This window comes from Polyergus mexicanus, unplaced genomic scaffold (assembly GCF_030449975.1).
Source record: "Polyergus mexicanus isolate NDT 795.1 unplaced genomic scaffold, iyPolMexi1.0 SCAF_25, whole genome shotgun sequence".
Taxonomy (NCBI): Eukaryota; Metazoa; Arthropoda; class Insecta; order Hymenoptera; family Formicidae; genus Polyergus; species Polyergus mexicanus.
Genome location: NW_027223345.1, coordinates 268,543 through 295,366, shown reverse-complemented (window position 1 = coordinate 295,366; position 26,824 = coordinate 268,543). Strand labels below are relative to the sequence as shown.

The 26,824-nt window shown below is 40.8% G+C and overlaps 1 protein-coding gene and 1 long non-coding RNA gene across 4 annotated transcripts in view; one reads left to right on the top strand and one right to left on the bottom strand.

Annotated features, from left to right (window-relative positions):
* LOC138943030 (inactive pancreatic lipase-related protein 1-like) overlaps positions 1-16,536 on the bottom strand; it is a 29,267-nt gene extending 12,731 nt beyond the window's left edge. The window contains exon 1 of the mRNA XM_070313548.1: positions 16,395-16,536. Coding sequence (XP_070169649.1) covers positions 16,395-16,536 — 142 coding nt within the window. The remainder of the gene's footprint in view (positions 1-16,394) is intronic.
* Positions 1-26,824, top strand: part of LOC138943205 (uncharacterized) — a 178,944-nt gene that overhangs the window by 32,719 nt on the left and 119,401 nt on the right. The window lies entirely within an intron of this gene.

Genomic DNA, 26,824 nt, shown 5'->3' with positions numbered 1-26,824 from the left:
CCTTGCTAGCCGGCACGACTACGCCTATGGACCTGGCCTTTCGCGTCACGTTTACTCTAGCTATGACATTTCCACTCCCGACAGATACACGACTCAGACTAAATGTCAGACAGAACGAAAGATGTCGAGCCATTTAAAATTACGTAACGATTTACCATTACACAAAAAATACTTGCGTTGCATTTTATCTTGTCGTTTACAATAAGTATAAATTTAAATTGTGCAAGAAAGTGAATAAAATAATGGTAGGTTATGTAGAAAAATAATTAAATAAATCACATTTAACTTATATGCATAGATTTTATTTAATTATGATTTAAATGAAGAAAAAGAATAAGAGTATGTATTCTTTTGGAAAGAATGGCACAATAATTATCAAATTTAAAAACTTTAAATATTTAAAATGTCGCGTTAATAATTTGAAGACTTTATTAATCGGTCATCTGTAAAATATGCTATGTGATATGTCATTGCGATAAACTGCTTCGTTTGCATTCACTTAAACATCTAAAAAACTTTGCATAAGTTTGAGCGGCCATTTTGCAGACACCCGGTAGCTTCGTTATTTATTTGCAAAAAGTTCTCTTACATAGCGAAAATGCCATTTTCCGTCGTAGCCGAGAAAGTTTTGCGAGTCGAGAGCGTAAGGAATTCCTTAAGCTAAAAGCATACGTGTCCCCACATCCCCCGATTTAAAAACTTTCGTCCCTTCTACGCGAGCGCGCTGGTGTGGGTGGTTGTGAAGTAGTTCGAAAAGTTTTCGCGCGCAAAAAGCCGAGCTTTTCGCACTTTTCTTCGTCGTCTGCGCGAAAGGATGCGCGCGGTAATGCGAAGGAGGGTGAAGTCGTAGGGGATGGCTGAGGTGGAGGTGGCCATGCGATGTTAGTGGCGACGGTGATGTTGGGGGTGGCATCTGAGGGTTCGAAGAAGTAGCTTCGAGAGTGGGGAGATCGACAGATAAGAGAAAATGGAAATGAGGGAGACAAAGCGAGATAGCAAAGAGTGGGGATATCAGACCCTTCGCAGAATGGAATATTAGAATTCTTAGATGAATAGCGGTGGAATACTTTAACGATTAATTTTAGTGTTTTAAACGCAGATAGAAGTTTTTGTTTCGATTCGATATATAAAGAGAGTGAGAGAGAAAGAGCGCGCGTGTTGCATCTAATTTTATATTTTCTACAAAAATTGTTCTCACTCAAATCTTTTAATAAAAAAAATAAATACCGAAGAGAAACTCATAACTATCTGATTTTGTATACTTTGTATACATTGTATACATGGTATATATGTAAACATCAAATTTTAATATACATCTGTATAATTATCAAATATTATTGTATATAAAAATTTTTGCAAAATCTCACTCTCTTTAAGCTTTACATCTTTATTTTAATTCTTCTCTAAAACACACATCGGATAGAATATTTTACCCATTTGTATATTATTTAAAATTATATTTTTTTCTATATATATTTTTTTCAATGATCTTTTTTCCTCTTTAGTAAGTATCTAATATATAATTGCCAAGATTTCTCTCTCTCAATAATATAAAATTACAAAGAACTTCCTTAAGTGCATCAGTTGTTAATAAAAAAATATTTGCTATTATTTATAGAATGTTTATATAAAATTAAATATAAGCTCTCGAATTTTCGATAAATTATGTATCGCTGAACAAAAAAAAAATTAAAATAAAAAATTTCCATTTACTAAAGAGATGCGTGTCTATGGATAATATTTAAAATTATAGATTAGTATTTAAAATGAAGATAAATCTGCCTTTTTTGGCTGGATGTTTCAAGTTTTTTAACGAGACAAAAGATGAGTCATATACTTTTGGGAGACGTATTGAATGGAGCCAAGCACCTTCATTTTAGAGCAAACGATTCCAGGATTCTAGAGCGAACTCTACGAAATCGCACCTTCCAGATAAGTGTGCGCATTTACATAGGGCACACTGCAGGTGCAAACGGGGTTAGGTGCAATCGGTAAACCGTGGTAGGGTGATAGGGACACACGGGCAGGGAGGCATCACGGAGTACCTATGTACAGGACACGTAGCGAAAGAGGATCGGCGAGCTAGAGCGAGCGACGGGTAGCCGCGCGGTGAACTAGCTGCTATCCTCGAGAAGCTTTTGCAAACCGAGTCGAACTTGTCGCTTGCGTTGTGTGCGGTACTGATGGTGGGGAAACTGGTCGGTCGATGCGCTCGGTCGCTGCCGGAGCTGCAGGGGGCTGTTTTTGCGGGTGTGGCTTAACGCACCCCCTGTCGTCCCACTGACCCTCTCCTCCTTGCTCCAGGAACTACCAACCCTTCTCACCGCGCTCAACTACCTAACCATTCCCCCTTTACCCCCTTGCCGAACGCCCGCAGTCCTTGTGTTCGCCTTCCTTTCCCCTTACCTATTTTCGTCCTCTCTCCCCTCCGCCGACTAGTGCCCGATTCTAGCCCCCGAGGGCGACCATGAGCGCGAAACTAGAGTTTGCCCAATCGCGTCTACGTGATCAGCAAAGTATACTTTTCGGGAAATGCGCGTGAAATATGGAGAACGACTTTCCGCGACTTTTACGTGCCCGCCATACCAGTCCAACTGCACTATCCGATGAATTTGCGTTGTTTGTATGTAGTCTCGATAGCGCGCGCTATATTCCGACTATTAACAGAGTTTCGCATATGCATTCGCGAGATTAACTTTATGCTCAGTTTGATGGCGAAAGAAATTGTAATCCTCTCTGAATGCCGTGAATAATATATTCCACTTTCCTATTATATTTTTAATATTTTTAACTTTCCTATATTTTTATATACAAACCAATAATGGGATTAAAATAAATAAATGTAATAGAGAAATTATGTCTGATTTTGAAAATTTTATGATTAATAAATTTCACATATAATGTCTTTCTTTTCAGATTTTTTAATGATTTTAAATGATTCCCCCAGTATTTCGATTTATGAAGTTCACACTTAAGACAATATTTTATTAGATAAAATCAAGCATGTTTGTATGACTCAACAGATACGATTAAATTGCGTCAAAGAATTTATCTCATATTGATTATAACACGATAAATTAATCATGTATTGAAATCTATCACCAATATAATATGTACAGTAGCTCGATGTTTCTGTTAAACACTCTTCTATTAATATAAAATATAATTTCAATCTATATAAATTTTTTGCACAGAGTGCATAATTAAGATATTACCAATTTAGAAAGAAAGAGAAAAAGAGAGAAGTAGGAAAAGAGAAAGAATAAAGATTTCTTTGATATTTGTATTAAATATTAAAAATATGTTCTGAGTCAAACTACGCATAATTATATATAATAATACATAACAAAGTCTCATAAAAGATCCTTTTGAAAATCACAAATATATAAGATTTTTTATCAAAGATGCCGCAAAAATAGCTACATAATAAATACATTATATAATAATTAAAATAAGTTGCTCCTAACGAGTATTTGTGACAAATTAATTTCACAGATAATACATAAAATACATAATAACAATTTTTCTTAATAAAAAATGTGGTATATTACTTTATTATATTCAGACAAAATTATCTTTACACCGTAATAATTATAAAATAGTCAATTAATTAATTAAATACAGTCCACTGTCACGTCGTATTTGAATTGGTAGGTACGCATCTCTTTGATTTAAAACTTTCGATAGAATCTTTATATTTTACGTAATATTTTATTTTGCTGCAAATTTTTGGGGTCGAAAAGAAATATGTATTCAGGCTTATCCATTAAAAATCCTTAAATCTGATAAAAGCAGGTAAGCTTATTTCGTAATAATACGATGTGAAGAAAAAAATGGGATTAAAGTAGATTTCATAGATCTCAAAATTCAAAAAGAGTCGGCTAGGGGTTTTACGCATTAAAAGAATAATACGCGTATCTACTTTCGCACGATGCTCTAATTGTCATAATTTTCTCTAATTAGTGCTTTTAGTCAGACAATAAGCTTTCATTCTCGCGGTTTAACGTCTCGCTCGCGTTGTCCATTATAAGACGTATCGCGGCCAGAAAAATAAAATAAAAAGGAATTGCGGGAAATATATATTCGTGACATTGAAACAACGTCGATTTTTATTGTGGACTGCTACGCAGGCCACGGCCGTTGCCCGACACGGTTTCGATTGTTGCTTTTCTCTCTCCTCATCCCGTTCCCTTTCCCTCTTTCCACCCTCTTTTTTTTCGCTTCTCCGCGTCGCGTCGCGACACACGAAAACAGCTGTTACTTTACCGCTGGTCGACGCGCCGCGGCGGCGCAAACGCGAATTCGAATTCGCTCTTTTTTCAATGCGCGTGCCACACGCATACAGAGCGACGGTACTTCGACCCCCTATGTGGTAGGTGCATCGACCAAATACTGCACCGACACGCCTGTAACGCGACTGCATCACCTCTCGTACGGCCCTGACCGCGCGCATCGTATTTTTCGTACGCGGAATCGGCGCTCCTCTCAAAAAAACCGTAACAGCGTACGAATGCGTCTATAAATGTTCACGTGCATTACAAATTTCACTCACGCATATATACGTAGAAAATAGGGGCACGTCATGGTTTTTTCATTATTAAAATGTACGTTACGAGCCCCAAAGTGAAATCAGCGCTTTCGCTTTTATGCGAAAAATGTAAGATTAACGAAATGATAAAGATGATAAAGATTGATTTTTTGTCGTTTTATTATTTTTTTATTGCAACAAAGTTTGAGTTACATGTCAGATATGAAAAACGCTGAGTTTTCCAATTAATTTTCAAAAATGATTATTGTTTTAATCTGTCGCAGTAAGTGTTACATGAATAGATAATGCGTAACGCATTACATGGTTGCGCAAGTAATATCTTGAATAAATTATATATACGTTGATCAAATTAAAACAGCTGGCTCTTCTTAATAAACAAGCTCACACGGGACATGTGCTGCTAGATGATGATTAACCATGACTAATTAGAAGAAAAAAGTGAGTCTGTACTCAGAAACGCAAACATAATTAGGGCCAATCGGGGGGGGGGGGAATAAAGAAGAAAGGGTAACTGTTTGAGGACACACGATCCACCTTTCTCCGGAGTTTACGATGACCGAGTGGTCATCGTTAATGGCGTCGGTAAAAAGTGTTTGCACGCGCTTACAAAGACCAGAGACCCGCCCAAGATCGGAGCCCGACACGATACCTTATGAAGCGGAAAAAAAATCTCACTGATAAATAGCAGTGAAGCCGCGTTCAAATATCATTAGCCGGTGAATTTAATTTATAATTCTGTAGATAAAAACACTCAAGTATAAACTCTTTTAATACACTCGATATATACATTAATTGATATATTTCTTTTATTATTAACGAAGATTATATCTCTCTCCTCTGTTAAGCGCTTGGCGCTACGAAAAATAAAATACCCGTTGGGAGAAAGCTACCGTTTAATATTAAAAACTAAGCGCACGGCTTATAAATTATTTAAATGTTTGCACATTTAATGTGTATGAAATTAGCGCTTCTTGCTTCCACCGTACACCTCCCGCGCATTAACATTACGAAACACATCTTATTTACATTGAAGCATGATGCGACTTTAATCCGCTGTCCCGTATCGGAAGATGAAACCGAACACGCGAATAACGAAAGGTGTCGCTCGCATGACGAACCGATATAGAGTGACGTTCTCTCACTAATATCGTAACGATATTTTATTTGAACTCGTCAAGAAAATATTGGCCGAAATTGCCGGTAGTAATGGAGCAATTAGCGCGAAAACTGGCAACCAAAGGGAATCGATTTGACAACAAAATTGGACGACACTTCCGGCGCCGCGGCAGCAAAGTCGAACTCGACAAATAGAGGCATTATTCACTGTGTGTTCACACGTTATGCCGCATATATACGGGCGCGTGCAACACGGAAAACGTACGTATCCGGCATGGAAGGAGAACAAAAAGTGGGAATTCGTAGCCGCGGATAATCGAGTTTACCGCATGTTATAGAGCGTTAAAATTTCCGCGGGCATTCGATCGCTCTTCCTCACCCTCTCTCTTTTTCTTTCTTCTCTCTATTTCTCTCTCTCTCTCCCTCTACCTCTACCTCTCATTCTATCTCGTCGTTTCGCTCTCCTCCTTGCTCACATCGCGTCTGATGGAGACGAGCTGATGGAGACGAGCTCAGTGTCCGCTTACAGGTCACGTCAATGGTCGAACAATCGTCGGACTATTAGCAAACTATTACAATATCGATGGCAGCCGATGGGTCGATAGATACGCGAGCCATCAGCTGTTGCGCTGATCGGATATCTCCGATAGACTGGAGCTGCCACGGCTACACAGCCTCCGTCATCCCCAAATTGCTCCTCGTAGATCATTTTGGGTCCAAGTTGGCAATCAGAAACAGTGTGATGTAAATGTCGAGATCTTTAATTTTTTTTTTTTCGAAAATTTATTTTCTTTGCGTTTTCTATTTTATTATCACTTCTTCAAAAATTTTTATTTTTGTCAAATTAGTAAATAATATGTAATAATGGATATTCATTTGATGACTTTTTCATTCACTATTAATCGCAATTACTTTTTTTCGAAATATTTTAAATATTGCGATATCTATTGTTAGTTACGCTCTTACGCTTTACTTTTTTATTATTTGGAATATTCAATCGCCAAGAATTGTTTACAAAGAAAAGAAATTCCCGACGCGCAACATGTGGTCGCTCATAGATTATTTCGTTCTCATATCATATCCGGTTCTCAGTACCATAACAAATCGAGCGCTTTTAAATAATAGACAATATCGTTATCACGATTGTAACAATTTATTCCGGTGGTTCGCTTAAAAACGTTATACATGACGTTAACATTTGCTTTTCGTTAATGTTGCACCAACGCACAGCAATCGCATAACAATTGTAGTTACTCTCCCTCTTCTCCCCCTCATCTGTCTCTCTCTCTATCTTTCTTTCTCTCTCTCTCTCTCTCTCTCTCTCTCTCTCTCTCTCTCTCTCTCTCTCTCTTTCTCTGTTTGCCTAAAACATTTTCATTATACATATTGTTCAATGCCCCTTTCGAGACAATTTCATTGGGCAAAATTCCTACGTTATATCACGCAGAGTGATATCGTCGAGTTGTGCAATTTTTATTGTCCCTCGAGTGAACGGACTGTAAAATGTTGGAAGAAAAGGAGGAAAACAACACAACGTAAATGCAACGCCGACCTACAACCAGCCCAGCCTAGGGAATATATCTAGTAATTCATTCTGGTATAAAAATGTATCCAATTAAAAACTCAAACTATCTGTTTCGTTTACCGCCCACATCGCAAATCATCTTGTATTATTGAATGTCTATACTTGAAATCAGTTCTCGTAGATAAAGAAATTCGTGCATTTGAGATACCTATTTTAAATTAGACGCAGAAATCATATATAATATCTTACATAAAATTAAACGAGTATACGTAAAATTCATAAGCAATATAATTTCAATCGTCAATAAAATTATTATTTTCTACGTAACAACTAACTACAATGTAACGCGGCACAATGCTCTGCTGCGTCAATCGGAAAATGTGTTCTTCTGCAGATTACGCTTTGATCACGTAGCGTTTTGATAAAATATAGCGTGGCAGCGAGAAAAAAAGGCACATACATAAATATACGAAGCGGTACATGACATAAATGTAACCCCGACCTAGGGGAACAACCGTGGCGGGAAAAAGAGGCGGAGAAAGGGCGCGCGTGATGCGCCATTCGAAATCGATTCCTGCAACACGGCGTTGCAGCCTTCGATGAACGGGTCACGACCATGGAAATATGAATGAAAAACGGCGCCGCGCGCGGTTCTTCGGGAAAAGCCCCGCTTGGAAAAAAAGGAGGCAAACCACGTTGCCTGGCCATCGATCGGCCACGTGCTCGGCACCTGTTCGACTTTACCGCCTTTGCCCGATGCACCTTCTATTCTTTCATTGAGATCCCTTTCTTCTCTGTGAAATTCCTGAAGTTAGATAAATGCACAAAAAAAAAGAATCGTTTGCGAAAATGTTACAAAAACAGACTAATCTTACGACATGTGTTTTATTGAAAAATAAATAATTTGATTAATGGTTACACATACACACGCATTTCTTACAATTCGTACTTTTATTATAAAAATTTTCAGCATATAAGAAAGGAGAAACCGTTACTTATAAACTACAGTCAAACGTATCATTAATTGATACATTAAAGATTATATATCATCGTAATTCTTATTTAACAAAAGCCGCATCTAAAACGAAGAATTTTGCATGGCGACATTTTGTCACGTTCCTTCCGCAATTGTATTCCCTTCTACGCGACGCGGAGAAATGTCGTTCACCTCGACGTTTAATCATACTTAAGTTCCTGTTTGGAGAACGCTCCCACGTTTGAATGTCAGACAGCCCCGTCCAACTAATTATGAATTTCTGTAGACCGCAATCAATTTTCCCCGGGAACGAAATTGCCGGTAAATTGGCGTCGTCGGACCTGATGTCCAACTATGCTTCCGGACTATCCATAGTGGTGCCCAGACGCTGGGGATCACGGCGGCTCTTTGTGTTCCGGGGGTTACTATCGAGTAAGGTGGAAGGGAAAGAACCGAGCTGATGCCGGCCGAGGTTAAAAGAGAGACGGCGAGATAGGGTGGTTTTTGGTAGGTGGGTTCTACAAAGGCGGGAGGGTGCCCGCGGGGGTGGACCTAAGCGAGGATAAAGGAGAAGGAGAAAGCACACACCATGGTGTGCGGCCCCTCTTGGGGAGGTGGGCCGGAGGACGATCAATAAGGAGCATCGCTGGTGGGGGGTCTTACCAGGACCTCAAGCTACCCCCCCACGTTGTCCTGCTTAGGGTGAGGGTCCGCAAGAAAGAACCGAGAAAATATTCTGAAAGGGGTCGCCGTCGCACATGTATGCGTGTACGTTGGTGACCTCTCAGTCCGTGAACTTTGGTTCCCACCATCGCACAAACCGCACATATACACACATACACGTATACATTGTCCCACGGACATACACGGAACACGCGCGGTCCAGGCGGTCTCAACGTGTATCCGGAGACGACGATGGCGAGAGATGCGAACCGCGTCGGGAGAAAACCGAGAAAAATTCCGAAGGAAGGAAGATCGGAGGAAAAAAAATTGTACGTGCAATTACCCATCCCACCGACACCGCGGGAAAGTGGAATTCCTTTGGCCAGCCAGAGACTACCTTTCTTTCCCTCGGCGCGCGGTAGTAAGTTCTTTATGTGGAACGAACTAATCTCTTTCCTTCGGCTAAAAAAAAAAACTCGCGCGACGTTACGCGTCGTCTTGGGGTAAGAAACGTCGAATAAAAAATCGTGAAATGAATGCAAATACGTTTTACATATCGCGGAAGCACACGTTCTATGCGCGACTCGCTTGTTTTCTCAGGAAACTAGTGGAGCTTTTTTGTCGGAAGTCGAGCGTCGTACACCTGTTTGAATGTACCTTCCGGTAGACAAACCGCGTATTCTTTTTCTACTGAAAGGAAAAGCAGTTAAAGTATTCAACGCAAAGATTTTTATTATATGTATATATCTCCTTTATATAATTTATAATAATCATAATAATCGATACAACTTTTTATAAATTAAGGCAATATTTTTAGAACATAAAAACAAAATGTATTTCGTAATCACAATTACTGATCCGTGATCGTTAATTCTGCATTCTCTTACAAAAAATTATCGTAGACAATATATATTGTTCCAAGAACATCGTAACAGACAACGTATCTAAATACAATTTTTTTACTGCGTAAAAATAAAAGCTTTTATAAATTTTTTATGGTAGCTTCTGAAATGAAACATGCCGATTGAAATCATGATAATCATATAAGGATACGTCGTCTGGCAATCACCCGGATAAAAAATTACCGCAACGTCGTTACGGTCAGATCGTTTTAAATCTAATTTCCGGCGAGCATCGCGCGTGCGTGGTACACGATAAGGGATGTCAAGGAATCAGTGTCAATTAACGATGATGAAAGTAAAGGCTTGCCACGTTACTGGAGATCGCGTATGAATATTCATCCCGTTTGGTAAATTTAATAGATCACGGACACTCTCGATGAACTACGAAGAAAAGAGTATGAAGAGAAAAAAAATTGCACGGCAAGAAAAAGTTCGCATATCTGTATGCGTACATATATGTGTGTGTGTGTATACATGTTTATATATATATCCTAGCGCGATATCGTACGCACGTAAGTCTGATGTCGCAATGAAACAATGACGAGAAGATAAGCGCGACACACATACCATATATACATATACACACACCGCTATGTGCATGTACGCGTGCATGCGTTTATATGTACCTGGCGGAAGCGTCTAATCCATCGGGTGAGCATTGTTGTCAGACATATTGGGGTTTGTTCTTGAGGCAACCCGAGGGAAGAGGTAGAGGAGGAAGTGGCGGACGAGGAGATGGCGGAAGGTGGTCAGGTGGGTGGTTTGAAAGGGAGTGGGCCTCGGAAAGGGGGTGGGGGTGGGTGGTTAGCTTTATTGATCTGTAAGACTGCCAACCTACGGACTCTGTGCTTACCCGCGCTCTCCTCTTCGTTCTCCATACATTCTCTCTACCACCGCCTTCTCTTCCTACGGTGGACCTACTCGCTCTTTCTCGTCTTCCTTCTCTTTCGCTTTCTCTCTCTCTCTCTTCCCATTTCGACTCAATCTCTCTTCCTTCCTCACGCGCGTTTCTCGGCCCTTGCAAACAAGCACACGAATCCACTCTCTCGCTCCTACCGTTCCCTTCCGTCTCACTTGCTTGCGTTCTCTCATCCCTGTGGTACGTCCCGTAAGCTCTACGTACCTACTCTAGCCACCCTTAACGCTGGCTTAGCAAGGGACAACCCCCGACCATCGCCTCTGCCATCCACCGCCGCCGCCACCCTCCGCCCGACCATCCACCCACCCTACCCATCTCCGCCGCCACCCGCCACATGCCCCTTTTCTCTCCTCACCGACAGTCCTCCCGGATTCACAACCAGCTAACCAACACGCAAGTCGCTTAAATCCACGCTCAACCTAGCCTCATTGTGTTTGTGTAACGCCCGAAGACCGCACGGACAATGCGCGTTCGCCGTAACTTTCTCGGCGCTCATCTCGGTGAATTCCCTCCATCCCCCCCATCCGCCAAACACTTTCTTTTACTCCTTTCTTCTGAGCGACTTCTTTCGCCGCGTTTAAACTCAAGCACAAGTTATATCTGCTTGCTGTTCTCTTATTCAATAAATGCCGATGGAATAAGAAATTGAATGGTTGATCTAAACGATTAATTTTCATCACATTCGATACCATTTCAATTAACTTGTAAGAATCTAACTAAAACATATTTATCTAGTTAAACTCACTATCTTTATCGAATCACCTATGATCTTAATATCGCCGATAATACATATATGTGATTGATTATACACTTACAGAGATTATACTGAAAGTAGTCAGAGCAGTTAACGCAATAATAAAACTTTAAAACAAACTACACACACAGGGCGAGAACAGAACGACATATTATTTTTTTTGTGTAATTAAAAAAAATAGTAATATTTGTATAACTGTTTGGACAATATCGCCGTTTTGATGTCGCTGACAGACACGCATAGGATAGTAGAATCACTTGACGATGCAACGTCCAAAAAATAATACGGCAAGAGAATCGACAAACGTACGTGACAACCGTTAACTTTACAACTTTGCATTCACGATATATACATATATACAATATATATATATATATATATATATATATATATATATATATATATATATATATACACGTGTCTTTTCATTCGAAAGTTACGGTGTACAGAATGTAAGCGATTTCGAAACGTTTCTCCCGCTCTGCCACATTCTCACCCTTCCCACCTCAGGGAGCGTCCACCTCTTCTGTCTTTCCTATTCTACCGTGCATTTTTCTTACGTCCCCCTTTGCTCCCTTTTGCGTTCTCGAGCTTTTCCAACCTTCGTCGACCATTGCCACCTCACGTATATACGCTACACGCGCACGATCACGTCTACACGCACGCGTCGATGAGCACGCCGTTCTCCCCCCCTATGACGTGAGATTAAATTCTAACGGGCCAGCTCCCCAACGTACAGGCATTTTTCTTAGCTCGCCGGGGAAAGGACTACGTGCCTAAATTAATACTCACTCCCACGTAGACGTCGAGGGTGAACACCAGCAACGGAGAATGAGCACCCGTACACGTGCAAGACCGGACCGCGGTAGTTGTGATAGTATACTCGTAGCGCCATACGGGCATTTCGACCCCCCGTTGAATTTCTAGCGGCCATTATTTAGCGCGCTTAGAACTTGCTGCCCGTGGGGTAATGGCGCCCTTCCGTGCACCGTATACCGTAGTATATACCGCTAGGATAGCCAACAGGACTGCCAGGAAAAGGGGGCAGAAGGGTGGGATGTGAGTAGGAGGAAGAGGAGAAGTAGGGTTAGGGATTGCAGCAATCTGGGAATTCCTGTTAGTTCTTTGGGCGTAATGACTCAACCCATCCCGACGAAATTACGACAAGAGAACGCCGGATGAGAAGCGAACGGTGATTACGCGTGGCGACGATACATAATAGGATACATACGGTATCATATATGTACAGTATATATATCGCGGATGCAGCTAAGTCTTAGAAAAAGTCAAATCACAGATTTTGAAGCAATTAATTAAGACTACGACGGAAGAAGTTCTTCTATTATCCGGCAGAATGAGAAACACGTGAGGTCGTTTCTCGCGATGAATTTCAACGGATACCGCCTGAAGGCAAATACGAGGAACCGCAGTTACGTAATGCTTTCATTACTCCGTTGTACGAGGCTCCCTTACTTAAATAATCCTCGATTTAATACTAATTATCAACGATGTATAGAATCGCCAGATGCAAAAAGAGAATCTTTACATTTTTTGAACCATCTCTGAGAATAAAAACAACTAAGCATTTGTGTCGCGGCGCTTAAATCTTCCAAGAAATATTTATTAAAAATAAAGATATTCTTACATTATACACCTTCTCCTTGGTTTCATTAAATAAGGTAAAAATCTAAAAAAATTTCAAAATATATCTAAAAAATATCACAATTATTTAAAACACATGTCAAATAATTTTATATTTATTCTTTAAAATTCGTTTTATTTGCAACAATTTCCTGTAATAAAATCATACGGATAAAATAACTTTCACTTTTTTCAAAACTCTTTCATGAAAAGAATAAGCATCAAGAAGCATCCTTCTATAGTTCGAAGACGAACCAACAAACTAAACATAGTGTTTTCTACTCAGAGTGTACCGCTCCGGCGGACTTAGATTTAGGGGCTGCTAGTTGAAGGCAGTTCGCGGGGGGTGGCGGCGAGCCCGGTGAGCCGAAGGGATAGAAGAGGGACGAGGTATATGGGGGGTCGACGAGGAGGGAGGGTCGGGTTGGTTCACATTTACATAGCGAACCCGGCAGGACTAGATGACTAGGCGGTGGGATATTAAGAGGGAGAAAGGGGGTAGGTGGTGGCAATTCTGGCAACATGGCCGCGACCGAGCCGCGCGACGTACACTAAGGGAGCTCCTGGAAAAGGGGGAGAAGGTGGCTGAATTTCCTATGCCACCGCCACCTTCTCTCGCATCGACTACCCACCTTCGTCAGCCACCCATCGTCTCCCTCAGCCAGGATGGGTATCCCATCCCGGAGTCTGCTTAGACGCGATTTCTCGGACCTAGCTTTATTCGATTATTAAGGACCGCTATTGGATTAAACGCGATTTCATTCCACGCGCGGTTTTACGACTGATTTTCAGCACCCGCTACCACCCACTTGACTCGTCTAACTTCCTCTCCCGCTCTTTTTCCGACTTCCTGTCTCCGTTCGTCCGCTCACCGCGCCGTTGATTGGTCTCGATGTCAGAGGGGTGAACTTTCGTCGACGGATACGACGTGCCAGGTTTCAGCATGGGACGGGATTCGCGGATAGAGAGGGTTAGCCAATTAGATCCGCGATCACGCAAAATCGGGCATACAGCGGCGAATTGTAGCGTGACAGAATTTCTCGAGATACGAACACGTCCGTTCACCAAACGATTCTTTCTCATTCTAGTGTCCTTGCTTAATTTTTGTATACTTGTTGATATTAAATTTACAATTCGTTAAATTCCTGATGTTAAAAACGTGATTATAATAAATATAGAAATATAAAAATAAATATAGAAATGTGTTTTTAGAAATTGAATCTCTTAAAATATGCGAGAGAAACAAAATTATACTCAGAGATCTTCCGTTATTTCTGAATATTCGTAAAAGAATCGATAGACGAATTCATACTATGTCGTGATCTGTTTTCTAAGAATGTATATTCCACTATACGTGAAACTTTATTGTATAATATGCGCGCGACGACATTTAACTTACCACGCAAGAATAGATTCGCATTTTTTCCAAGTGTTCACCAACGCACCGCAACATCCTTGGCGCGAGCAAGGCGGACGTTAATCCCCGTCGTTGTAACTTTCAACGGCGGTAACTCATCCGATCAAAACCGTGAAACTTGGAGGCACGAGGCTTAGTCCTAATTTAAGGGTAGAAGTGAAAACCACCCCTGCCGGTGCTAATTTAAGGCTGGCACTGCTCGCTCATTTGTTTTAACCGCTCTCCCGCGGGAGAGTCGGGGGTGGAGAAAGTACGGTATACGCAGGTTTGTTGGTACGAGAAAGAAAGAGAGAAAGAGAGAGAGGAGGTTCGATAGAGAGAATCGGGAGGGACGCTGGGGGTAACTGGACGAAACGCGGTTTAGTTTAGTTGCAATTCACGCCATAGTGCCAACCAGCTTTGAGTTTGCTTTTACATTTTCAAAATGCGCCGTGCGAGCATCGACAGCCGATATTGTTTGATCGCCAGATCAACAATTCCGAGATTAACAACGCTTTTTTTTTCAGAAATATCGTTTCGTCACAATTTGCAAAGCGAATGAGGATGGAAATTTGTTTATTTGACAATATTTATATTATAAATGAGATAAAATCTGAAATAAAAAAAAATTGGAACAATTATCCCTTTATAATTGCACTATAGAAAGAGCGATTGGATTTTGTAGGAATGTTTTCATCCATAATATGTACAATATATGTTAAGATTATATCTTCTCGCGTTGTGCAAACATATAAGAACGAGAAAATTCTCTATTTAAGCGCGTGAGTAGTAAAAAAAAAATTACAATGCGCGATTTAGCTCCGAATTTAAGCTCTTTAGGCTGCTTCGATGTTTATCGAATTTTTCAGACTTTTCTCTTTTTATTTCGCCGTTCCATCATCCCGCAACGCGTTCTTTTTTCTCACTCGTCGAGATCACTTTAAAGCCGCTCTCGCCAACGTCCCGGTAGCGTCCACTTTTCTTCCTTTTTCCTGCATCTGGCCTGCGCGCGCGAGCCTTCTCCTTTTTTATTCGAACGAATCGCTCAGAATCACCCCGACGTAACGGAATTAACTCGCGATTTACCGATTTATTAGCACGCTGGTCTTTCTTTCTTTTTAAGCGATTTACTCGTATATGCTATTTTCACTTTTTCTATTTTAAGAATGTGTCAATCGAGAAATATCAAGATCAGATTAAGAAAAAGCAAGAATCGAAGGAAAATACTTCTATATAATTTTGAATATATAATATATCTAATAACTGAAAAAATAATATATTAATATTATTTTAGCGCAATCTAATTGATTAAATAATTGGCTATGCCGATTACGAACATAGAATATAAAAATAATTAATGTAATTTTAAGTAAAGTATAAAAATTTGTACAAACAATTGTTTTATTATAAATATGCGTATTCAATAAATAAATACACACTTGATATTTATCTCAGATTATAAACTTAAAAAGGATATAAAAATTATGTATAATAAATTCTAATCAGTGATAATTTATGCAAGGGAGTTTTATTATTTAAATCAGATTTTTTTTCTACCAATATATCAAATAATTCGATAGAAAATAATAACATAATTGATGGACAAACTTTAAAAATTCTGAATTATACAAATTTCTATTTTATATCACAACTCTAATCTCACGCCAATGTAAAATTGTCCGCTGACGGCATCGTAGATATTTGTACTCACCTCGTGAAATATAAATCGGAGAAAAAGATTGTAACACAAGATTATAACACGAATGCCTACTCTTTTACATCAAAGTTTCACGCAATCGGAAGAATTCTTTATTCACCGAATGTTAACTAGAGATAATGTCTCTCGACACTCTTTTTCACACAAAAACCTCTCTGTATTCCGTCTCTTTGACAACGTGACTGCGACGACACTGAGGGCTCAAAAGCGCCAAAGGTGATTCGCGCGATCCTTACGATCGCGTGAATCGCCGCCGAATCTGAATATCAAAGGCACTTCGGACGAGCGTAAAAACCTGAATAACGGCTGGGGGTCCGTTAGTCCAGGTGGGGTCTGCACCGGTTCATCTGGTTCCTTCCAAAAAACTGGATCGTCCATTGGGGGGCTGCCGCTGCCGTTACGACATATCCCCGCGAGATGTTAGCATCCCTCGCGGTCCAGCGTCGCGAGTTCTCGCGAGAAAACGAGTTCTCTCCCTAGACGAGATACAACATCCCTTGACGTCGTATTGTGAAGAAACGAGTCCGCGGTGGTCCATAATTTCAAAACTCGTTCCGTGATAGACGGTTGCTCGTTTTTATGCCAGACGGAAGGAACGCTTATTCTTTAAAAATCCGAAAAGTTTTTAGAAAAGTCGAAGACGGAAGAGAATCGATGTGATTTTGTAATCTCATTTAATTCTTTCACAAATTAAAAACACGTTAAAAACTTTATTCTATTTGTGAATATATTATATTTATGTACAGATAAAAAATTTTAAGATAAAATATTCAATAATTTGTAAATAAATTGCGTGTCAGAAAAATAGTCTAAAATTGTAAGTTATAACCATACATTTTTAGATACTTCTTTCATTATAACGAGGATTTAGTAATAAATTTTTATTTCAAGTATTATTAGCAAAATTACAAATTCTACAGCATCAAAAATGATGCTGCGTCATCTGCATATGAAAGAATACATTCATCTCAAACTGTATGAATCTTACGTGGAGATCTATAGGAAAAGAAACTTGTTTTGTTAAACACAACTACTCTTTTTCTAACCGGTCTTGAGAACAGCATCATCTTCAATCGTTATCGATAAATAGAACTCAACCGACAGAAATAATTTTCTTTTTTTGCATTTTGCTATGTGAAACAATGCTTAAAATAAATATTATTTTACAGATAAATATTATTTCTGTTTCTTCCTTGATAAGCTAATGTTACAATATATTCCCATATCGTGTCGAAAATTGTGGATAAAGGTTCTTGAACGATCACGATATGGCATTCGTTATACCATCGAGATCACGAACAAAATGCATCTTGGGTATCATAAAACTGATCGGCGTACGTGCGCGTCATTGCAAATGAAGGGGTACTATACGTGGTCTTATCCAAGATAATAAAAAGAAACGACTGCCTGGCCGCGCCAGTTATTGGATAGCGAGAGGCAAGCTCGCCGCAAATGGTTAATAAAGCTTGAAGAGAGAGCGAAGATTTACCGTGAGACGTATGCACGGAGTGGTTAAGGTTGGCGTTAATGATATGCCCGCACTTTCCCCGGAGATGAGTAGGAGCGGGTAGAAAAAACAAGTACGAGTACAAACTCTCGCCAACCAACTTAAATCTTTAGTATTCCTCCAGAAGCAATGCAAATATCTTTTATACTATTAAATTTATATATATAATAACCTTCGTTAAAAATAATAGACTCTTATTCTCTTAATATTCTAAATGACTTTATCTTTAACAAGATCGTGATGCTTGACATCGTTTATTATAAAAGCCGGCACCTATTTTGTGAGATAATCTACTTTGTTATTAATAAGAAGACGTTCTATATATTATACGAAAAATGCCACGTAGATTCATGTGCCGCATGGCTTGACTCTGTTATTATGCATTACGTTTAATCCTCTTCATCGACGATTAGGAGATGGAGCATTTGCGACCTGTTGACGATAGAAAATTGTAAACTCGTCGATATTGACATGAAGCGGAAGACGAAGATATTGCGGAAGGAATCAGTCGATTGGAAATTATTCCAACAAGTACGAGAGCCCGTGGCTGAAAAGTTCGAAAATTGAAAATTTCTGTCGGGACGTTGTAATCGGTCGTTGGCTCGAATCGGATGAGGGTAACGCTGATGGGTGGCGGCCGGGGGTTGGTTGAGGGATGGCAAACTGTCGAGCCAACGTGCGAGCGAGCGAATAACCACGAACGAAACTTGAGTGATTTATGTTAATTCGTGTTAAATTACTTTGTTCGGCAAATGGGATCCGGAGACATTTTTAAAAGTCGCCTGCGTTGACGCAGAAAAATCACGAGAATGAAGACAGATTTTATTTAGAATATACAAAAGACGATCTTCTTTAGAATTTATAAACAAATGATTATTATTATTGTCGCCGAATTAATATCTGGAGAAAAAAAGAGCGCAAAAAAATAAATATATATATATAATCCAAATCACATCGTACTATATCTACAATAACGATGTTTAAAAATTTCATGCACAAAATTGTGTAAACCACTCTGCAGTACGTTTCCGAATGCAGGGGTCATCCTGTTGTATTCTATATAGCTGAAATTTTCAAACGTACTTTCGTGCATTGCATTTTACGAACGACATCTCGAAAAGCGAAAGAGAGAGTTTTGGGCTGCTTATTATTTTATAAGCTTAGTATATATAAAAGAGAGGGAAAGAAAAATAAAAGAACGTACAGAAGTCGGTTTCCATAAATTTCGCGACAATTTAAAATTATACCACTGGAACGAAAGAGCGCATGAGAGGAATACGGAGATTTATTCTCAGTGTCGGAGACATTCCGGATTTCCCCATATTAATACGAAAGTTTGGTCGTTCAAGATTTTTCTCTCTTTCCAGTTATGCTAGTGACATTTATCCTTATTATTCCGCATGCTCAGAATTTACCGGGCGAGACTGACTCTAAATTTGAGTATACACATTCCTTGAATTACGAATCCTTATAACATTCGCACTTTATATTCGTCGCAAGTGCAACTCATTCTTGGAAATTATAATGCAACATCGGTGCAATTCTTAAAATTATGAACCTGATTAATATTGTAAATAATATAATCAAAATTTTCGGTAGATATGTATGTACGAATATCTATAAGCGATGAGCGATTTTTACCACACGAATGATATATTACAATTAATAATCTATTCACCATATTATCTCCTCTTAAAAACTCGTTGCATTTTTTCGTCGCGCAATGTTTCATTATTCGCTGCTGTAAACAATGATTTAATAATTTTTTATTCGACGAAGAGTAAATCAGCGGGTTTCGAATCCATTATACATAAATCTTATATATGCACAATGAATGCTACGGATGTATATTTCAATATTATGCATGTTATCAGTGGAAAGAATTAACATAAAAATATTTTATACTGAAAACAAACAATACGAACTTTTTTTTTTTTTTTTTTTTTTTTTTTTTTTTTTTTTTGACATTTGTTTGCGCGACATCCTGGATCTTGTTAAAATTAATATATGCGAGAACATCTCGTGCACCAAAAAAAGTAGATTCCGCAAATATTTGCGCTTCTTCGTTTTAATTAAAATTCACAACTCGCGTAAATGTTCGTAGCCTGCCGATGTATAATTAATCTTTCTGTTTAGTGACACACGTTCGCGTAATATCGGAATATAATAAATGCATATCGCGCGGAAATTTCTTCAGGAGTACCGGCGCGGATTAAGCAGCGCTCTGTATCAGCCAGCATCCAATAGCTCGGCTTAATTACAAAATAATTATCATCGAGTAAGAGGCGTGCAATCGGCAAATTTTACATCCGGCTCATCTCACGAGCCCGACGTCGAACGCATATAAATATCAAAACCGCAGCCCCCAGCCCGACCACCTTCCCGCCCGCCGAGCTCACGGCCACAAAGGGATATTATCGTAATGCGCATTATTAAAAGAAGCGCAGGAGGGGGAAGAGAGTATACTGAAAACTATCGCGTAATGTAACGCCGATAAAACAACGTACGAGTGCACAATAAATGTCCCCATGCCGGGGACTCGTGTTCACTTTGTATTTTGACGAGTGTACACGCGGTGTACCGATACGCGCACACGCGCGTGTATACGCAGGAGCGTCAACGAACGGACGAGCAAGCGAGCGAGTACGAAAGTATGAGGGCACGAGGGTATAAGCGAGTACGCGCGAGTTTCGCCCTCTGTGCCATTCGTAACGTCGGCGTAACGCTGTTGTAACGCTATGCGAAACAACGCGCCCCGGCGTATTTTGCCCGTCGTCGTCGTTGTAACTGCGCGTTGTAACGGGCACCGCAATATGATGAACGATGAATAATAAACGGCGCTGCCGATGAACAACAAAACGGTGCGAAGTGTACCGCGAATAATAATTGGCAACCCTTTGGCTGTGTGTGCCCGCGTGACGACGAGCGATCGACGGTGGTACCGCCGTAAAAGAGGGCGGGGGAAATTGGGGTGGCAGGCGCACCCGGATAGTGGGCGCGGCGGGGGTGCGGCAAGAGACATTGATTGACGATTCTAGTGTGCGGGTCGGTTTTCTCCGTTGAGGATTTAGATCCGTTCGAAATCGGACGCGTCCGCGCGCGCGCGCGCCCGCGGAAAAAAAAACGCGTCTTCTTCTCTTCTGGAATTAACATCGCGTGCTGCATCGCGCTCTACAGCCAAACGCTAAGCACCGACCTTGCACGTTTCCGCATATATATATATACATGCACAGCTTTATTTTTATTTTGGCAACGATTAAAAAGGAATACTTTGAATAAAATCAAGTATACATAACTGTTAGAGTGGAGTAAATGTAATACAGACGTAATTTTCGTGATTAATAAAATTAATACTTGTTAAGCACATTATAAAAAGAGATAGTACGATGACGCGTTTAATAGTCATTTTTAAATAATTATAAAATTATCCTCAATTATTTTAATTTTGTCGTTATAAAAATATTATGGTACCGCATTATTTGAATATCAAAACCAACTCCAATTTATCATATATAATTTATTAGAGTGGAAAGAGAGAGAGAGAGAGAGAGAGAGAGAGAGAGAGAGAGAGAGAGAGAGATTCAAAAGGCGAGAAGTATTCATTGATTCTGCAGTCATCGAATTAATATCTATCGCATTCATTTAATATCTCGATCAAGAGGATATACGATAAATATATACCTCTGTAGCCACTTCATTGCCGTTGCAACAGCGTACATAGCGCAAATTGCTGCGGCGTGACAAAGAGCTATAGCGCTTAACTGTTTAAAATTTCGTATCAAAAAGAAGAAGCGAACTTTTTTGCAGATGGATGCGTTACTTCGCCCCGACTGTCGCTCCCTCCTCCTCTTTCTCCTCTCGCTGATCATCTTGGCGAAAGCTTCCCGAAACTTCCTTTCGCCCGACTGTCCAAGACATCAAGCCGTTTCGAAGATCGCGGATATTGCGAATTTGCACGATGGCAACGAAATAAGACGCAGCTACGCAGAATGCGTGAAAAGTAGTAAGTCGAAAAGTAGTAAATACGACGTTGTGAAAGAAAGACGGACGATAGCGGATAGGACATGCGAAGAGGAGAGAGAGGTAGACACACACACAGTCGGGGCGAACCAATCGCATGCTGCGCCTGACAACCAGGCGACTACTATACCGTACCATTGCGACCATTTGAATTTCCTATCTCGGTCTCTGTGCATCTCTCTTTCTCTCCCTCTTTCTCTTTTGCTCTCTCTCTCCCTCCCTCTCTCTCTCTCTCTCTCTCTCTCTCTCTCTCGATTCCTCTTGCATCCACTCTCTCTCATCACCATCACTATCATGCCTCTATCTATCTATATTCCGCTCTCACTCGTGCCTCTTTCGTTCCTCTCTCCGTCTTTCTTCCGCGCGTTTCCTCCCCATACCGCCACCGCCACCCCTCGCCATCCCTCGATCACTCTTTCGCGCTCGCACGTTCACCTCTCGTTCCTATATCTATCTTTCTGTCTCTCGTACCCTCTGTGTTCACCTTTCTCTTTCTTTGTCTATCCCGCGCGCCGCATCATCGCCGTCTCCCTCTCGCCTCCATCGAACCGGCGGAGCACCGGCCGATTTTGCATTTAAATTTGGTAAATTTGCCGTAGTTGGCAAATGAGCTGCGGGCATGGTGTCTAATACTCGCGCACGAGCACGGCCGCCGATACACTACGTCTAATGCCTCTGGAGAGGATACGTGCGTACAGTCCTCCGCGAAAATCGTTCACGATCGCGAGACGCGATTTCTGAAAGAAATCTAGTTCGATAAGTATAGATAATATGATTAGAAAAAAAACAGACCTCTCAATCTACATTGAGTATTCTTTAAATTTTCTATTCGTCTCGTTTCAATTGCTTTTTTTATACAACTATAACGTCAGTAACATTAACAGGATTAGCACTCTTATTAATTAAAATTTGACAGATGCGTATGCCATTATCTAGCATTACGATCTTTGAACGACAATCGGTCTAGACTGTAAGTCTAAATAGTATACTGTAAATTGAAATAACAACAAAACGCGCATATCTCACACACATACACCAGCACCACGAAAAAAATACTTGCCGAGTATTGCGCGCGTTAACAAACCGCTTTCATAAAATATCGTCGAATAAAAAGTCAGGGCGATACGTTGGTGCGCGCGCGTAAACGTGTGTGGCGGAACCAGCGAAAACAGTTTCATTCATGGGTTCGACGCATTTTTTTGCTTTTCTTGCGCGCAATAAATCAATCGGCGATAAGCTGATAAATTCTGTACGCGCGCATCGATTGGCCAAGCGGAACGGGTTTCGCGCGAGACTGTACGCACCTACACGTGGGAAATAGTGCATAGGAAATGCAAACGTGTAGCGGAGAACTTCGGACAGCACCCTCTAATTTTAGCTCGCAAAGGGCAGCACCCTGTCATGCCTGTACGTGTCCGTCCATGTTGTAAAGTTGCGTTCTATCCTCATCGTACAGTCCTCTTTCCAAATTCAACCGGAATAACGCCCGAAAACCGGAAACGTCGTTTCAGACGGTCGCAGACGAATCGACCACTGAAACACGTTTCTATTGAGATCATCTGCCGTAAAGGGTAGGGTCCAAGAAAGTCCAACTCCGTTACCGAAATTTGCCTTGTCTGAAAAAAAAATGTCATCCCCTTATTAAGAGGACGGGTGGAGTAACATGAGACTGAAGAACGAAATTTAAGATTTTTCTATTATGTCGATATAGAGATACTTTTTTTTTTAATGCCGCGCCGAAGAAACTTCCTTTTCAAGATATTCCTTGATTATTTAACTTGGACGTCATTGTTTTACATGCGTCCGCATTACGGTGAGATCGTGCCGCGCATAAAATATTTTTTGAAAAAGCGAATAATACACCTACACCGAGACAGGAAGATTCGTAGCCGGGGAAAAAATGCGCCACGGTATTAAAATTTCACTATCGTATTACCCGCTATGTGTTGGCCGACGTCACGAAACGTTGCATTAATCCACGGATGTCTGTCCAACGTTTCAATGAGAGCGAAGAAAAGGGAGTGCTAAATTGGAATACACGGCGCGGATGGGAGGGTAGCGACAGGGGCCGCTATAAAAAGACCGTCTAGATTCGCTTTAGCGAGTTTTCCAGGTAACTTTCTATCGTTGCCTGGCAGTGCATACAACGCCGTCCGTTAATTAGTTCTGCATCCGTTACATATAAAAATAGAGATAAATACGGAAGAATGCATACGTAACGCTAAGACGCGGCTTCGATTAATCAATCTACAATAACATTATATTGTAATGCCTTAAAAAGACAAATGCATCATCGATAATTTTGTAAACAATATTTTGAGGGACTTTCTAGAAAAAAAAAATTACTTGATTATTCGATTATTTTCTTATTCTACGCATAGGATTACCTTCTTAATCTAGAGACTATAAGTTAATAATTTTGATTAAATTAATTTCTTGTACATTTATAAGAGATGCACATCAAACCGCGCTATCATTCGATCGGAAACAAGAAGCCCGTGAACGGCATCTGGGCGCCGAGAACATCCCCGCAGCTATCTCATGCTCCTGTTTCTCGGAGAAGGTATCATCATTTTTGCCGTTCCGCCGAGTCTCGAACAGCGACGCGGCACGGCACGTAACGTAACGCGACGTAACGTAATACGGAGAAATAATAGGTTGACGAAGGGTGGAGTCGAGAGGGTGTAGGCAGGGGGTGGTTGGCCGTGCGGAGAGAAACGAGAGGACGGGGATGAGGGCGCGCGAGTGAGGCGCCTACGGGGAGACAAGGGGGGGGGGGGTTTCGGTGAAGGCAGAACCGGGGCCTGGGGGTGCCGGCGTCCTGTTCATTATGCAACGACGCGACTGCACGTCCCCCCGCGCGCACCACTCTCTTCCACTCCACTTCATCCCCCCGGCGACGTCTCCCTCCTCCGTCCTCTCTCTCTCTCTCTCTCTCTCTCTCTCTCTCTCTCTCTCTCTCTCTCTCTCTCTCTCTCTCTCTCTCTCTCTCTCTCTCTCTCTGTCTCTCTCTTTCTCTCTCCTGCGTCCCACCCTCCGGAACAACGAGCCACGGTTCTCCGGTGCAGCGGAGAACGGGCGCAAAGTACAATCGGGAGGCCCCGCGGTTAATGAGTCGGCCGAACAAAGCGAAAAACCGTCCATTAAATAATGCGCGATGCAACGTCGGCGCAGCCGCGAAACGCGATTCCGCGCGCGCGAGATGCACGAGAAGAGGGAGACACTTTTTTCGAGATTTTCAGAACTACGTGCGTCTCGAGCCTCCCTTGGTCGGCCTTCCTGTCACCTTCTCCCTTTCCTCCCGCTTCCTTTGCGTTTGCGGATTTTCCGCTAAATGAAATGCAACCATGTGTCGCGAAGCGTCATTAGAACGAAATCTTAAATAATCGATTGAGGATAAAACTCATTGGCGTTGATCGATACGATGCTTCGTATGAAAGTCGCGGAATGGCGATCGGGCATGGTACGACAGACGCATTTAATAATACCGCTTTTAATCTTCGGCATTTTTAATACTCTATCGCGGCCCATTTATCCCGGCGAGCGATGCAATCGCGATCGCAAGAGACGGGGCATATAATTAAATGCGAAAGTTTGTTACAACTATGCGCAGCGTTGTTACTCACTTGTCCCGTTACCTGATAATTACTGCGTTGCATTTATTCGCATTCTCTCTGCAGCCAGCTCACGCTAGTTGGTTATGCTTTTGTAAACCCTTTGAATGGTTTCTCCGAGGAACAGTCGCTCTGTATGTTCCGCCGCATTGTTGCCCTTTTAAGCTCTAAGGATTTCTAATGCCGCGTCGCGCAACAGTGTGCTTCGCCAGTACGCCGAAATGCATATAACCAAGTAATTGCTCGTGATGAAATAGCGTTATTAGGATAATTGATGGCGCCGCTGCGTGTAGAAAACCGCAGCCTTTAGTAATTGCACTAAAGGTAACGATGATAGCTTTTTTATTATGTGCAAACAGCAATTTACCCCTTCTATTCGTGTCTTTAAATATCTGGCGTATCAATATCATCATACAGCCCATCACGTCCACTATTGAATATATCAATATATATATATATATATATTTTTTTTTTTTACTTACTTACTCTATTTTATTCTTTTCACTAAATACAAATTATCAAGCATCGACGTAATAACTCGATTTTTCGTCTTGATTAAAATAGATTTTTCTTTATTTCGAAAACTGAAATAATTCTCAATGTATTTAGGTTAAATGCCACAGATAGATTGTGTGAACGTGTGCGTCAACGTTGAAAAAAAAAATACTTTAAAAAAGACCGGACACTTTTCGAGCGTAAAGAAAGTTTAAAAATATAACTTATATAACTCGTGTAAATATAAAGCGTTATTAAATGTTATTAAATACTACAATTACAAAAAAAAAGATTATCCTTTACATTAAGCTATAGTATTATATAGACTCATAATGTGCACAAATCCCTATGCCTAGAGTTGACGCACCCTGCGGACACGAACGTCATCTAAACTTTCATCTAAATTTTCATCTAACCTCCCCTATGTATCTAATCGCACCCCACCACTATATTCTACGAAAGGGCTAGGAAAGGAATAGGAGTGGGGCTCCGTCAAAGTATGGTGGGGATCCAACACCGACGCATTTGCAAACGGATAAGCGTATGTACACACATGGACGTAGTGGGAGTAACGACCCTTAATAAAACGTAGGTCTCGAAGGGGACGCAGTACCTCGTAAAAGAGTATTAAGGGAGATCGCCGTGAAAACGTCTTGCAAGATTATTTTATAATATGTCCTCTCTTATGATTCACAAGAGAGTAATAAAGATTTATGACTTTAACAAATGTATTCTTTATAATGTGATTACTTTAATTATATTATTACTATTACTTGATTCCGACTTTCTCAGTCGGAAATCCAGCGTATTTGCTCAGCGCGCCGAGAACGGGTAATCCTTTTATTACTCCTGACATCGAGAGAGAACCGATCAACCCGAGATCACCGGGGATCTGCGTTCCTACTTTAGAGAGCGCGAGAGAAAAACAGAGTTATCCAGTGACACGAGAAATAAAAATTCATGCCCTCCTGACACGCGATAAGTTCGCCGATCCAGGCGGGTAAACCGACATCGTCTCGTCGTCGTCTGT